The following is a 14,543-nucleotide window of genomic DNA, read 5'->3' as shown; positions in this document are numbered from 1 at the left end:
TGGATTTTGCGGGCAAAAAATTTTCCCTCTAAAATTTTGTCGGTATAGCAGATATAAGTGGGGGTTTTTTCCCGAAGAGAGAGAGAGAGAGAGAGAGAGAAGAAAATGTCAATAGAGAAGGTACCGATATTGCTTTATTTATTACTAGCTTGCATGATTTATTTTAAACTTTGACGGGAACGTCAATTTTGGAACTAATTAATTATCCAACATAAAAATTTATTGAATAATTAATTATCAAATTAATGAAACTTTTCATTAAAAGATCATTAATTGAGCACATAAATAATTAAAATTAATTTTATAGATTAAGTGTGGGTTACCGAGCGGGAATTTCTCTTTTCAAATTAGGTCGGATGCGCATGCGCAGAAGCTGAGTTCTTTTTCACATGGCAGTTGGAGTGAAGAATCACCGTGTATTGAAGAGTTAACCCACATAAATTCTAACCTTACAAAGTCAGTAAATAAACAAACCAGTCTTATTCAAAATTTTTAATTGAAAAACAAATTAAGTGAGTATAAAAAAAATATCTCTTAATGTCGGATGATAAAGTCGGAACTTTGACTGACGAAGCAGTAAAAAGAAAGCAAAGGTTAGCTGAATTAAAGAAAAAAAATGAAGCAAAAAATAGTGAAAATTCGAATGAATTTGGTAATTTACCCAAGTAAGTATTTGTTTATCTATTTTTTAGTTTTTTTTTTTATTACTCATAAATTAATTACTAATTTGATGACTTCTTAGGCCTAAATTTCGAAGTTACAAACCTCAGGATGAAAGTTTGAAAGAAAATGTCCTGGAGGAGGCTAAACCTGGTGATGTTGAATCAGAAGTTCAAGATTTATTATCTGCAGCCCACTCTAAAGTTGTTTTTGAAGAGCTTGTAAGTTTTGTTAGATTTAATTTTTCTAATTATAAATTTTTGAGAAGTGACTTCACACACAATAAAGTCCTGATAAATCCACGCTGCGTGAATGTAAGGACCTTAAATCTACGCTGCGTGAACGTAAAAGCCCTTACATTCACGTGGCGTGGATTTATCAGGACTTTTTTTGAGTGTGAATAGACATGTCCAAATTTTTAAGTGTGTAATGTCTACTACACATTACACTAATATTTATGATACTGTAATTACTACAGATCTGACAATTTTTATAAAATGAATCATTAAAAAAAATTTCCTTATTGGAATTAGAAAATAATCAAATGTTGCTGATTACAGTGTCATAAATAGTTAGAAAAAAAAAACTCTTTTTCATTTTATATGACTTATTTGACAAACATATGATAACTTTTTCTGTAAATAATTAAATTTTATCAATTTGCTTACTAGGACTTAACAAGCTTGGCTCCTCGCAAACCAGATTGGGATTTGAAACGTGACGTGTCGAAAAAATTAGAAAAACTAGAACGGCGAACGCAAAAAGCCATCATTGAGTTGATCATTGCGCGTGTGAAAGAAGACACAAGGACGAATTTAGCAGAGTCTGTAAGCGCAGTAGGACAAATGGGATAGTGAATATAAATTCTTGTAAATAATTTTTATACTTATTAATTTTTCAACTAAATCAGTAAATCAATAATAAAGTATTTTTAATCATTAAATTTAAAAAATGTTTTTATATTTACATTTTTAACTATGATAATTATACGTAATTTACTTACTAGTTTAAATTATAAGGAATCGTTTTATATAAATTTTATTAATTAGCTGACATGAATTCTAAGAAATAACTTTAAGAATTAAAGTTTATAACATTCTCAACAATGTTATAAAAACTCTTTTCTTTTAATTGTGTCTTGTGTAAAAAAATTTTATTTTTAATTATTATGTTTTATAATAAATTTAATAATTATTAAGAAATTAAATTTTTTATATAATTGTACATATTTTCTGATTTGTTCGTTCTCTATTTAATTCACAACTAATAGATAATACTTTGAATGAGCAAGAAAAAAAGTTTAAATAATATGTCCTGTCAGATAACAAATCAAATAATAATGGAGTTTGTATGAATCCTATATACTTATCCGATAGCAATCACTTGTAGTAATTGCAATAAATTCGACGTTCCGCTCGATTGATCATCATAGATATATAAAATAAATTAAGATTAAATAATTTAAGAAATTAGTATTTATTACAAAGTAGCAAGATACAAAGTAAGTTATCTATTGGCTTTATTATTTTTACAGTTCACCTTCAAAGTCATGTTTACTGTTTACAGGGTTTTATTAAAAATAAAAATAGATTGTAAATACATAATAAATTGTTATTCACACTTATTCAATAATATTAAATAACTTATCGATATCGCTAATTATAATAAAATCTAAGTATTAGTCTCATTAAAGTTACACGTGCATGTGGCGATCTCTAGATCTAATTAAAATTTAGACAATTAAAAATGATAAAAAAAAAAAAAAAATACATATTAATTATTACACGTGATTGATTTGGTAGGGCAAGAGAAATCAGTAATTGAATACCAAAGGCGTTTGTGAAATTGAGGACGTTTCGCCAGTTTCAATTCAACACAACACGATCTTGCCGTTTCTTTTTCTTTTAATCTTCCGTCTCATGCTCCAGCATTAACTCATCGTCATCGCATCTTTCAGGAAATCAAGCATAACTACTATACCAAAGTCACCAGTTACTGTACATTTAACAATGTATAAAAGTACATACAATAAAGTTTTATACACCTGAAAAGTCCTTATTACATCCACATCTACATCTGCATCTACATCTCCAGTAAGGTATTTTCTAATAAATACAATTGCACATCTTCCATTGTATATAAACGCCCATACATGATTATCTTTAAAAGATTCCAACTGTCCATTACATTCAGCCGTAAAAACTTTCCCTCTTTTCATTTTCTATTTTAAATCGCCCAGATTTTTTAATCTTTACAAACCTAAATGATCTCTGACCTTGACATTTAAAATTACTATTTTAATTGATCATAAATAAACGTTTATTATTGTTACTATGTATTATTAATTACATTTATTATTATTTAACAACTATATTTAATCATTATACTTTTAACGTAAGTACTTAAGACTTTTAGCTTTTTAAATCAAAAATTTCTTTGAGCATTGCCGCGTTCACTTTAACATTTTATTTTAAGTACTGACATTTTCTTGATCTGTCGTGTTACATTCCATAGAGCACATACTTATATAAGTAGTATTAAGAATCGTTGTAATTATGATCTAAAGCATAAAAATGAAGAAAAAATATTGAAATTTTTCTCGTACAAAACGCATTATTGATAAAGAACAATTGAGTAAAATGAAAATGTATCAGATTTCTTCTTAAATAATATAATTTTTACGCTTCTAAAGAATAATTAAAATTTGATTATTGTTTCCTTGATTTTTAAATAGCTAGACCGTAATTATACGATTTCTTTCGGAAAAATATTTTTCATACGCCCATATGACAACACGATATTTTTTATATAAACTACAATGATAAATATCTTATCTGATAAAAAACTGAACAATTAATTATACATCCAAAATTGACTACAGTAATGTAATTAAAATTCCAGAAAACAATCCAATTAAAATATCAGATAACTGAGTAGATTAATTGCAAATATAAGTGAGTAAAGTATAATCTTGAGGGTAAAAAGTATTATATATCATATATGTAACGGTATTAAAGTGAGGCGACAAACAAAAGTAATTATATATGTATCTTAGGACAAAGGCAACACATAATTGCTTACGCAATAGCTTCATCTGAAATAGTCTAGTTTATTCTTATATTACGCTAGCAGTAAGTTTTTAAATATATATATATAATATATGAGTATGAGGGATTCCCGTATATATGTTTAACTCTGAAGAATGCAAGAATGTTCGCTTCCCAAGAGTATACAGCATACATCAGCGTTTTAATTAATATCATTAGTCTTGTTAAGGAATCAGTACCTTCCTTATTATAATAACGATGCAATATATTTTTATAATAATTATAATTTTTAAATTCTTATGTTATTTTTTCTATATAAATATAAATATAAATTTGTTTGTAAATAGTTTTTTTTAGTCCAGCTCTTTGACTGTAATTTCTCTTATAGTTTTGATTTAATTTAATAAAAGTGATAAAATGAAGAGAGAAATTTTGTTGACAAGTTCACGCTTGCTTTCACAGAACTTACAGGCGTTTATATTTTAGTTTATTATTAAGTGATTAAAAGAGACTCGATGACATGAAACTCACATCTATAAATGAAAAGGAAAAAAATTACTTATTCACGCTCGGAAGAAATCATCGTTGAACTTAAGGCTTTTATTGGGTCCAGCACCGACATTAAGAGCGAGTACTTTTGAAACTATGCTTAAGTCTTCGTGATTTCCCGGCGCACCATGACTGCGTCCGAGTTCTCCAGCGACTCCAGATTGGAAGAGAAGCTGCTGGATTTGCCGTGCAGGAGTGGGTGGCCTATGAACAGACTGTCTGAACGATGAAAACTGATTGAAAGGCACGAACGGCGATACGGGTCTCGGGAGATCAAAGACTAAATGATTTCGTGTTTGCTGTCGGTTTTCATTAATACCAAAGTTGCCAACAGATCCCAAGGCTTCTTGTCGGTTAAACCTGTTGGAGCTTGGAACAGCTGGCGGCTGGAAGTCTACAGAAACTGAAGGGAAGCTTTGAACATTGACGCGTTGCTCTTGACCTCTTAAAAATGACTGTTGTGGTAAGTTAGAATTTAGGTTATTGAAATTTTGATTATAATTGAAGCTTTGTTTCAGGTCATTGTGAAGTGGCAGTTGTTGGATCCGTAATTGATCGGGAAAATTTGTTTGAAACGACTGAGATTGACCGACATGAGGTACTTGAAAGCCAAGATTCGCTTGAAATTGGACGTTTGAACTTTTAGAAGGCAGCTGAAGAGTTTGACGATTTTGACTAAACGCACCTAAAGGTTGAGGCAAAGGTAATTGTTGTTGTAACGGTAATTGTTGTTGTTGTTGTTGTTGTTGCTGGAGAGATTGTTGCTGTTGTTGAAGAGACAATGATTGATGTTGTTGCTGTTGCTGTTGTTGAAGAGACAATGATTGATGTTGTTGCTGTTGGTGTTGCTGAAGGGACAATGATTGCTGTTGTTGCTGTTGTTGAAGAGACAATGACTGCTGTTGTTGCTGAAGCGACAATTGCTGTTGTTGTAAATTTGACTGTTGCTGTAATTTGAGCTGATTATTCTTCTGGTCTTCCAGCAATTTCTGTCTCGCCTGTTCCGCAAGATAATACTGTCTCTGTTTCTGTCTCTGTTGCTCTTGATACAACTGTTGTTGGCGAATCAAAAATTGAGTTTGCTGAATCTGCTGAGCTTGAAGTTCGGCCAATTGTTTTTCAAGCAACTGCTGCTTGAATTCTAACTGCTCTTGCAAAGTCAAAGCCTGTCCCTTTCCGTCTGGCTTGTAAATGGGCACTACGCTCTTGGGAACTCCCAGCTCGTCTTGCTGGACAGTGAAAGCTGCTACGAGAGGCGCTTGGAATATTTTAACCTCCGATTTTTCTTTAGTTTTGTCTTTAGTGTCTGCCGGTACTGTGGGCAAGACAGGTGCTGATGCATTTTTAGCTGGGCGTGTTGTTGGACTTGATACCGTTGGACTGGGTGGGACCAGTGAGTTTGCCGACGCAGATGCTATTCCGTTGCTGGAACTTATCGCCAATATCTCCTTGTTATCGTTATCATGATTGTGGTGATTGATGTCTTTGGCAATTGGTTTAAATGAATTTTGTATCCTGTTTGATGAATGGCCAATTGATTTAACACTGCGCGTTTCTACTTGTTCTACTTGCAACGGCTCTGGTGATTTTTCAACGACTGCTTGATCACCCAACAGCACATCTAACTTTTGATTTAATTCCTGACTTTTTTCCGCTTTCACTTCGGAACTCTGCGTATCCGCTTGGTACTTATCCGTCTCAATAAATGTTGAATTCTGTAATTTGTCTTCGCTTATGTCCTCGGAGTCACTAGCGAAATGTTCGTACGTTACAGACGCTCCTTTGAAACGTTCTAATATTTTTTCTCTATTTTTGTTATCTAGTTCTTCTTCTTGTTTTTGATTTTCTTCATCTTCATCTGTTTTTTCTTGTTCACTTTCCTGCGCTTGTATTTTTAGGACCAACTGTTCAGCCGTCGGTAGATCAGACCTGTCTTCAGCAGACTCTGCTTCCAAATCTTCCAAAGCGCGCAGTAGAGCACGCCGTAGATTTTTGTCCAACTTCAATGGCGGTAATCCATTTATTGTTGGAACTGAATCCGCCTTTAGCTTCATTATAAAGGCACACATGATTAACGGTAATATCTGTAATCAGTAAAATTAACAATTATTTTTTTATCATTATAAGTTGAAGTATAATTTATTATTTTTCTATTTCAGATTCTCGAGCATTGTAAATGAAAACTCTAAGCCATTTTAAAAGAATTTTAATGGTCCAAAAAGCAATTTATTATTTTTTAGGTTAATCCATCAAATACTGGGTGGCCTAATCATTAAAAGTAACATAACGTAAAATAGTAATAAAGAAGATTGAATTCGATGTAATTATTTGCAGTTTACATAAGACTGATTATTTCTCGTCTTATTTTAAATCTCTTTACTGCAATCACTCGATGAATGTACTCACATCTTTTTTGACGCCCACATAACAACCTGTCTCGTGTAATACTTAATCTAACCATTTACATTCTTCTTAACATGCACTCACATAGAGTGATTAAAATATCAAACTGTCTGAAGTATCAATCTTAATCGTTTTATTAAATTAATACTTTGAATATTTAATCAAACATAGTTAAGTATCTGTAATCTCATCAGTTAAAAAATCTAAATTTATTATTTTCTTCCAGGATTTTTTTAAACTAAAATTCAAAAAGAAATAACAAACAAGAATAAACTATCTTGATAACAGGGAAATTATTATAATGGTAATAGTACTATAGAGTAGTGTAATATATAATGAAGGTCGTAAATGGTTTAGTGGTTTTCTCATGGCCACATTATGTTAAGCGGTGGAATAAACTTCAAACAACAGAAAAATTTAATATACGTATATTTTCTCATGCAAATATTGTTTTACTATTGCATCACTTCAAAAATAGCAAAAGCAAGAGTTTGCTTCGTTCACAATTGTCAAATCATACTTTTTATTGCTTTCCGCCGCTGTCTTCAACCATCAAATATTATTCATAATATTCGTACCGAGGTAGAGAACCAGAAAATTGAAACAACGGGACTAGAACCGCGAACTTCCTCGAGCCTCAGAATTACATCTAAGTTTTAATTGACTAATTTACACTAGACTGAAGTATATAAGAAAATAATAACTAATAATTTTTTAATTGATAATAGCGATAAATGATGATAAAAAAAAAGAAGTGCGTGTACATCGTGATATGAACAAGTATCTACCTGGTGAGATTTCCAACGATTTCTACATACCTCCCGGTAATGTTTAATATAATGTATTTTCTCATTTTTAAAAATCTAGGTACATCTACCATACTATCTTCATATCATATTATTTTATTTGATGTACATACTAGACACATGTGAACAATAGTATATCATACACTTGATGGTTGATGCACTTAAGTTTGAAATTAACGGACGCGAATGGATTATATTATATTCTGCAAATATATTTAGTTACATTTAACAACTGAGTAGATTTAAACGTCAGCGTAAATCAGACATGACATGTCTTTCTTAAGGTCTTTCTCGTCTTTCATCTCAACTCTATTATCTTCTGGCTATCTAAACTTTTAATCACATAATAGTTTTCATAGCTATAGATAGAAACAGTTTCTTTAAAATAACCGCTAGCATCTTCACACGTAAAGTATATATTTATATTTTATTTATATATACTTTTTCTTTACTTTCCTGATGCACACGTAAGTGTAGGTGACGCATTGCGAATTTCTATTTACTCGAGTCTCTATTTCTTTTATTTTATTATTTTATTTTATTTTCTTATATAAATACTAATGAAAATGAATAGTATTTATTCAAATTTTTTAATTTTATTTGCTTACAAGCTTTGTTTAAAATAATAAAACCTGACCTTTAAATAAACATCTGTTCTTAAATAATATAATAAATTAGTCTCATATCTATAGTATAGATATATCTAATGAAAGTAAGTTTGCAGATAAATACTTTTTACCGGCTAATTAAAAAGACACTTGCACTCAACGACATATTAATTGACAATTAAAAAATACTTTTTCCTATAAATTTTCTCTTAAATAATTCTCTAAGTATAAATATAATTTTAATAGCATTAAATAATTTTTTCGTATTATTTGCAGCTTCCCACGTGATGAAATTACCGCAAGTAAAAAAAAAAGAGAGACTTGGTGCACAGAGAAGAGGAAAAACGGCTGAATAAAAGTCTTTGGGTCTAGAGTTTTTTAGCTTAGGATAAAAATAAGTAGATGAGGATGTATAACCACCGTGTAATTCCATAATGGAGAAAATCAGCTTGACATTTAGTGAAAGAAAGCCAATATTGCGAAGAAAGCCGCACCCTAGCATGTTTATCACGCCAAAGATACATCCTCGGCATCATCGACAGTGGCCAATACCCAGTAATAATAATAATTATGGGTTTTAAGTTGTCATAAACCCTTTTAAAGCCTTTAATGTATAAGTAAATGCAGGATTACCGATAATAGGTGTTGTTAAACGATATATTTAAATGATAATGATAAATCAATGGAAACTAAACCGGTAAATTTTGTATTATTTTATTCTATATTTGATTACCACGGGTATCTCTTTACTTTGTTCTCTCAAATAGATAAAATGCTTCCGTGTAGCTTAAATAGTTAAATAAAAATGTCTCTTACATTAAATATCAGTAACTCGTTACACTTGTAAATGTATACAAGTATTACGGTATAATATATTGACGATTTAAATTCATCGGATGCTTTCACTTGTGTTTATCATACGTAAATATGTCTATTGCCGTTAATCCTCACTGTATTTGAATACATATTTGTTAATTGAAAATTCATTCAAAAACAGTACTAATTATATTTAATTAATTGCTTCTTAGAATTTAAAAATTAGAGATTAAATTTCTTTTTTTTTTATGATACCTAATGCAAAGTAGAGTAAATTTGATACTTTTATTCCAATGACCGAGAAAAAAAGATTTCTAACGTGTGTCGCAGATTATAATACATATTATGTATACATTTAACATTTGTCCTTATTTACTTTTTTTTTTCTTTCAGTGAGGAACACGCCCCAGGCGACGATGAACCTCTTTCGAAACTTTCTAAACTACCGAATAAACCGATGACTCCCGCGAGTCCTCTTATAAATAATACTCTTTATTTTTTAACCTTTAAACGATCCAGCGTTCTTGTCCCATTAATTTTCCGAGGTATTTGAAAATTGTCACTTATATCTGTCCGCTAAATTTAATATTTAAGGTACAACTTTATTTATTTGTATGGATTTAAAATAAACTGTTTATTAAAAACATTTTCATTTGCTAACTTGTAAAAATATAACTTTTAAAAAAGTTGTGCCATAAATTTAAATACTCGTTTTCCCTTTAATTTAAATTAACCGTTTTTACTTTCGAAAATAAATTATAACTTTATGGAGTATCCAAAATTTCGATACATAATAATAGTGATAAAAGCAATACATATATTTCCTTCCTGTTTAAATAAATAATTAATGCTAATTAATTCATAAAATTTTGTTGTTCCTATATAATACTATTTTAGTAAAAAGAATTTAAAGAATTAACCATCAGATGATTAGCATTTAAAATGTTAACGTACCATGAAAAATTACATTGTTATTTTAAAAAAAAACTTTTTTTTGTTACAGTTATAACTTGTGACACAATTTAGATGGATTATCTAACACGATTGCGTGTAAGACCTTGAATAAATTAAAAAAATTGAAACAATGAGGAGTTGGTACCTCTGTTCAATTATAGGTTCAGAAGGCTTGAAATATTTAATTACTAATTACCGGTTATTAGCTGAAGAAATTGTAAAAATACTATAAAATACGTGAGAGTTGTATCAAGTAACTACCGATGAGTAGGAAACGGCAGATGAGATGAATCAAGTCCTGGTTACAACTCTTGCAGGTTTCCGTCAACGAGGAGGAAAAAAAAGTTTAAGTAGTTAGTTGGGTGTACGTGCAAAAGCAAAAGCGATGAGAGCTATGGAGTAACAAGTTAAGAGTTAAAAGATGAGAGTAAAAGATGACTTTATATATCAATTTGTTGGATGAAAAGAGACAAACCGGGAGATCAGAGATACTTTCACTTAGAGTTAAGACGACGAAGAGTATGTCGAGGATGTTACACGCGCTCGTGAACTTGCCGGTTCTGGACCCGGATCGTCTCTCATCCCATACCAATGAGCGCCTCATTTCGATACGATACGGCCAATGACTTATAAATTATACATCTATAAAACATCAAAGGTCGTACAAATTTTCTCGTGTACCGGAAATCAATAGTTTTTGATATTTTTTATATTTATTCTCAATTATCTGTCGCTTAATTTTAGTCATTTTTATCCTCAAAAAATAATTACGAGGTATTGAATTAAAAAACTAAAATAGTTGGATATTTATGTCACGGTTGTAATTTAAAAATGAAGTTATAAAATATATTTACTAAATAAATAAGGAAAATTTTCTATTTACAGATTTCAAAATTAATATGAATGATTGATAATTTTAGCGAAAGTGTCAATTCGCGTCACTTTCAACATTAAAATCCATAAATTCATTTAAATTGACCAATTGATCACGGATAGCGTGATGATAAAATATTGGAGTGAAAATTGTCACCGTGGAAGATAAATATTAATTAATAATGGACATTGAATGGTTAGAAAAAAATGTAATAAAAAAAAAGGAGGAGTTAATAAAGAAGATGCGATGACAAATTGAGGGAGGAAGTGTCGAGGTAACGAGATATTTTGCTCGCGGGTGAAAGCCCCTGTATGGTACTGGTGTGGTTTATCAGGAAGCGAATGAAAACGTGTCTTGGAAGTTCTTCAGTCTACCGGAGACTTCTTTACTATATGTATACTTTATACTATATAATACTAAATGTATACATAGATATATATTGGCTCGCGAAATGTGGCGCAATTCGCGTATGTACTTCACGTTTGTTATTGCTGTTATTATTATTATTATTATTATTATTATAAATATTATCATTGTATATGTATATATGTACATTACGACTCGTGAGAAGAATCGAGATCTAAGTGATCGATTTCATTTTAATATACTACATCATTACTTTTTTTGTTATTATTATAACTTTAATTATTTATTATCAACATATATTGTAATGTAATCAATCACGTAAATTTTCACGGAAATTAATTAGTTATTTACTCATTAACTTGAATTACTTTATTAATTACTTTTCAATATTGATTTCAGATATAAAAATCACAAATTTCCGATACAATTTTTATTATTTACTTAATTTGATATTTAAAGATTAAAATCAATTTATTATATCCATGAGGAAAAAGCTTAATGATAATTTTAATTAGATTAAATTAAGTAGTTAAATTTTTTCTCTTTCTCTAGAAATAAATGGAGTTAATTCATTGTATCTGAGACTAAAAATTTCAAAGTAAGTAAATAACTAAGCAAACAAAACAAACACCAGGGAATTAAAACCGTCATGTGACTATCTAATTTTCGAATCATTGAGTATCTGCAGTACACGCCCGTAATTGCTTTCACTACAGGTCAAAATATCTTGAGGTCATGAATTAGCCTCGGGCGTTCAACAGAAGAGAGAATTGTCGTTGTCGTCCTCATATCGCGTTTGCGGTGAACTTGGTCACGCCCAAAAGAGATGAGAAGAGAATAAATACTTTCTTTGAAATGCCGATGAGAAAGAAGAATGCTATTATCGTGATAATGATTATGATCAATAATTGGTTGGTATATTATTATGATATATTAATATTATGATGATGATAATGATGATGGTAAAAATAAACATGAATGTTTTTTAAAATCATTGCATGATTGTTCGTAGCATCGATATCCTTCGGCGACTTTCAATACCATCATTAAAGTTAATTATCCAGGAGAAGTTTTTTTTCACGAGTTTGTAAAGCAAAGATGCACACGCGTGCACCACATGGCAATTGGGTCGACAAAAATTGGAGATTACAAAGCTTGCGTAAATACAATGTTAAATGAGAATATAAGGAGGTAATCAATGGTTTCTTAATTAATCATCTTATTATAATAAGATTCAAAAATGGTGATAGTTAAAAGTGGATTTGATTATTATATTACTGTTTACATTATATATATACAATGGATCTAATTTGAATTTTTTTTCTTTTTTTTTCCAAAGGTTTACGGGTGATTGTTGGTTTTTCAAAGCAAGATAATTAATGTACATGAAAAATAGAGGGAAAGTGTAAAAACACATTTGGAATAACATTAAAATAATCGTCCCACGTGTTGTGCGAATACAATGGATAAATGCTTGCTCGATCACTTTCCCTCGATATCCTACTAAATTTTTTCATCTATTCGCTCAGTATAGATCACGATTCCACCGGTTTAGTTTATATTTAAATTTATCGATCTTTTATTTTACCGATCGTTACCTCGACTTTATAGTTTTCGAACCGAATAACTTTGCTTAAAAGTACTATCAGCAACTTTAATTGATTTCCTTCGTCCTCTGTTGAAAACTAAGCATTTGTCCAAGTAATTGATAGTTATAAAAGTTATCGGCAATTATGATCAATCATCACATTTCCATAGACTTAAAAGTTTATTTTTATTGGTTGAAAAAAAATTTAACAATAGAAATTGCTTAGAAGTAGAATAAAAAAAATTCAAATTAGATCTTTTCACTGTGACTACAAAAATTAACACGTCCGCAAAATGATTTAAAGTAAACCTTTATCAATCATCACTTTCACTTAAAAAATTGTAGATAAATCACAGATTAATCACCAAATAGTTAAGTATAAATAAGTTAATGAATAAAAAATACAATTAAAAATAATAAAATTACTTATTGCAGATTAAAAGAGAAGCTTACCAGACGCATGATGGATAAGTCACTAAATTCCGGCTTTTACAAAATAACAGTAGTTGTCGTTGTTACTTCTCGAAGATGATCACAACTGTGTTGAGTTACCGAGTAGTAAGCCAGACATTGGGTTGACGAGTGTAAAGGAGGATCACCGAGAGCAAGTTACTGAAGCCAGTGGGGCCCGTTAAATTGCTTGTAGAGGTGGAAATGTATACATACCGTACATTGTATATTAGCTCACGGGCTTACCTTACCTGTTTTATTTGTATTCTTCACTACAGATACTGCTACTTCCCATGCTCTCCCATACACTTAAAAATCCATGCAATATATGTATTATTATATGTATATACTCTCACCGTTATATTTAATGCCACCGCGAATCGCTCGTGGGATATCGAGAGTCTTTAAGCCAAAGAAGAAAAAGAAGATGATGATGATGAAGAAGAACAAGGAAAAGGCGAAGAAACATGTGAGAAAGGAGAAAAAAGGGTGGGCATACTTGTAATTCTTGCAAGCATGTATTTATACTTTATTTGCCTCCAAGAAATGCTTTTACACTCTCACCACTTTCGTGGGCATGCCAAAAAATCACCTGACAATATTCATCAGATGAGCCATCAACATGTCCTACTTTTCATTCATTGGGCATTTAAATATTTTTAAAATTATTTTTGCACTTAACTGAGACTAATTTTTTTATCAATTATAATGTCGCTAAAAATATCGATTTGTCTCTTAAAAATACTTTATAAATGTATCCGCATTGTTTACTGTGATGGCTCTGTGATTTATTTTCTTGAATGTCCTGGTTGTATGACTTTTTTTTTGCAATTATGATTTATGTATATTTATTGTGAGTTAAAAAGAAAGTGCTTTAAGTGAGAAAAAAAAAAGGATTATATATGTTATACATGCCTTTATATAGTACAATTGCATCATATATTATTATTTTTATTTTATTCACAAACAGAAAACAATCGGTGTCATTTTTTATACTTTGTGTCAAGGTTTTTTTGAGATCTTGTTTATTAAATTCGCATAGAAGAATTGGATTTTCATTACAAAATAAGTTAATAATTCTTTTTATGTGAAATTAATTGTTGTTCAGAGTTTATTGAGTAAGAGTGTTAATTATATTTTTATATTGTAAATCAGTAGTATTTATTGGGGGCGAAACTTGATCTTTTAATGTTTCATTAAAAAGACAATAATTTGATTGTTTATGTGTAACAGATGTTTTTCAATTTATAATTAACTAACATGATACTGAAATTAGCAGAGATCTGATAATTTCTGGAATTTTTATAACCAATTAATTATTATAAAAAAATATTTTTTTTTTAATTCGCACTTTTAATTTTTTTTAATTTCTACATGTGAATTTTTTTTTTTTACTAAATATTTTTTATTATAAAATTTAAT

General features: G+C 30.0%; 2 protein-coding genes and 2 long non-coding RNA genes across 5 annotated transcripts; 3 read left to right on the top strand and 1 right to left on the bottom strand.

Moving 5' to 3' along the window:
• The first annotated feature begins 314 nt into the window (after nt 1–314).
• Nucleotides 315–1,603, top strand: LOC123264773 (coiled-coil domain-containing protein 12). Its single transcript, XM_044728236.1, has 3 exons — nt 315–665; nt 743–881; nt 1,332–1,603. The coding sequence occupies exons 1-3, from the start codon at nt 538–540 to the stop codon at nt 1,512–1,514; spliced, it is 450 nt and encodes a 149-aa protein (XP_044584171.1). The 5' UTR covers nt 315–537; the 3' UTR covers nt 1,515–1,603.
• Nucleotides 1,604–3,605: 2,002 nt separating this feature from the next.
• Nucleotides 3,606–13,372, bottom strand: LOC123264998 (putative uncharacterized protein DDB_G0271606). The gene is made up of 2 exons (XM_044728563.1): nt 13,125–13,372; nt 3,606–6,340 (listed from the first exon to the last, which is right to left on the bottom strand). The coding sequence occupies exons 1-2, from the start codon at nt 13,131–13,133 to the stop codon at nt 4,271–4,273; spliced, it is 2,079 nt and encodes a 692-aa protein (XP_044584498.1). The 5' UTR covers nt 13,134–13,372; the 3' UTR covers nt 3,606–4,270.
• On the top strand, nt 6,931–10,640 carry LOC123265000. Of its 2 annotated transcripts, none has more exons than XR_006509470.1 (4): nt 6,931–7,483; nt 8,350–8,628; nt 9,283–9,483; nt 9,893–10,640. It is a non-coding gene; the product is annotated as an uncharacterized LOC123265000 (long non-coding RNA). The 2 variants fall into 2 exon arrangements; XR_006509471.1 differs by lacking the exon at nt 6,931–7,483 and adding an exon at nt 7,517–7,877.
• LOC123264999 lies at nt 10,705–13,220 on the top strand. Its single transcript, XR_006509469.1, has 4 exons — nt 10,705–11,184; nt 11,636–11,994; nt 12,096–12,274; nt 13,107–13,220. It is a non-coding gene; the product is annotated as an uncharacterized LOC123264999 (long non-coding RNA).
• Nucleotides 13,373–14,543: the final 1,171 nt, after the last annotated feature.

Source organism: Cotesia glomerata, linkage group LG5, assembly GCF_020080835.1.
Source record: "Cotesia glomerata isolate CgM1 linkage group LG5, MPM_Cglom_v2.3, whole genome shotgun sequence".
Classification (NCBI taxonomy): Eukaryota; Metazoa; Arthropoda; class Insecta; order Hymenoptera; family Braconidae; genus Cotesia; species Cotesia glomerata.
This window is presented reverse-complemented; position numbering and strand designations above follow the sequence as displayed.

Bases quoted from the DNA above. Each gene is read 5' to 3' on its own strand.
- LOC123264773 (XM_044728236.1), top strand. From the start codon at position 538: ATGTCGGATGATAAAGTCGGAACTTTGACTGACGAAGCAGTAAAAAGA. The intron at 666-742 runs GTAAGTATTTGT...ATGACTTCTTAG, and splicing joins GAATTTGGTAATTTACCCAA to GCCTAAATTTCGAAGTTACA. The intron at 882-1,331 runs GTAAGTTTTGTT...TTTGCTTACTAG, and splicing joins AAGTTGTTTTTGAAGAGCTT to GACTTAACAAGCTTGGCTCC.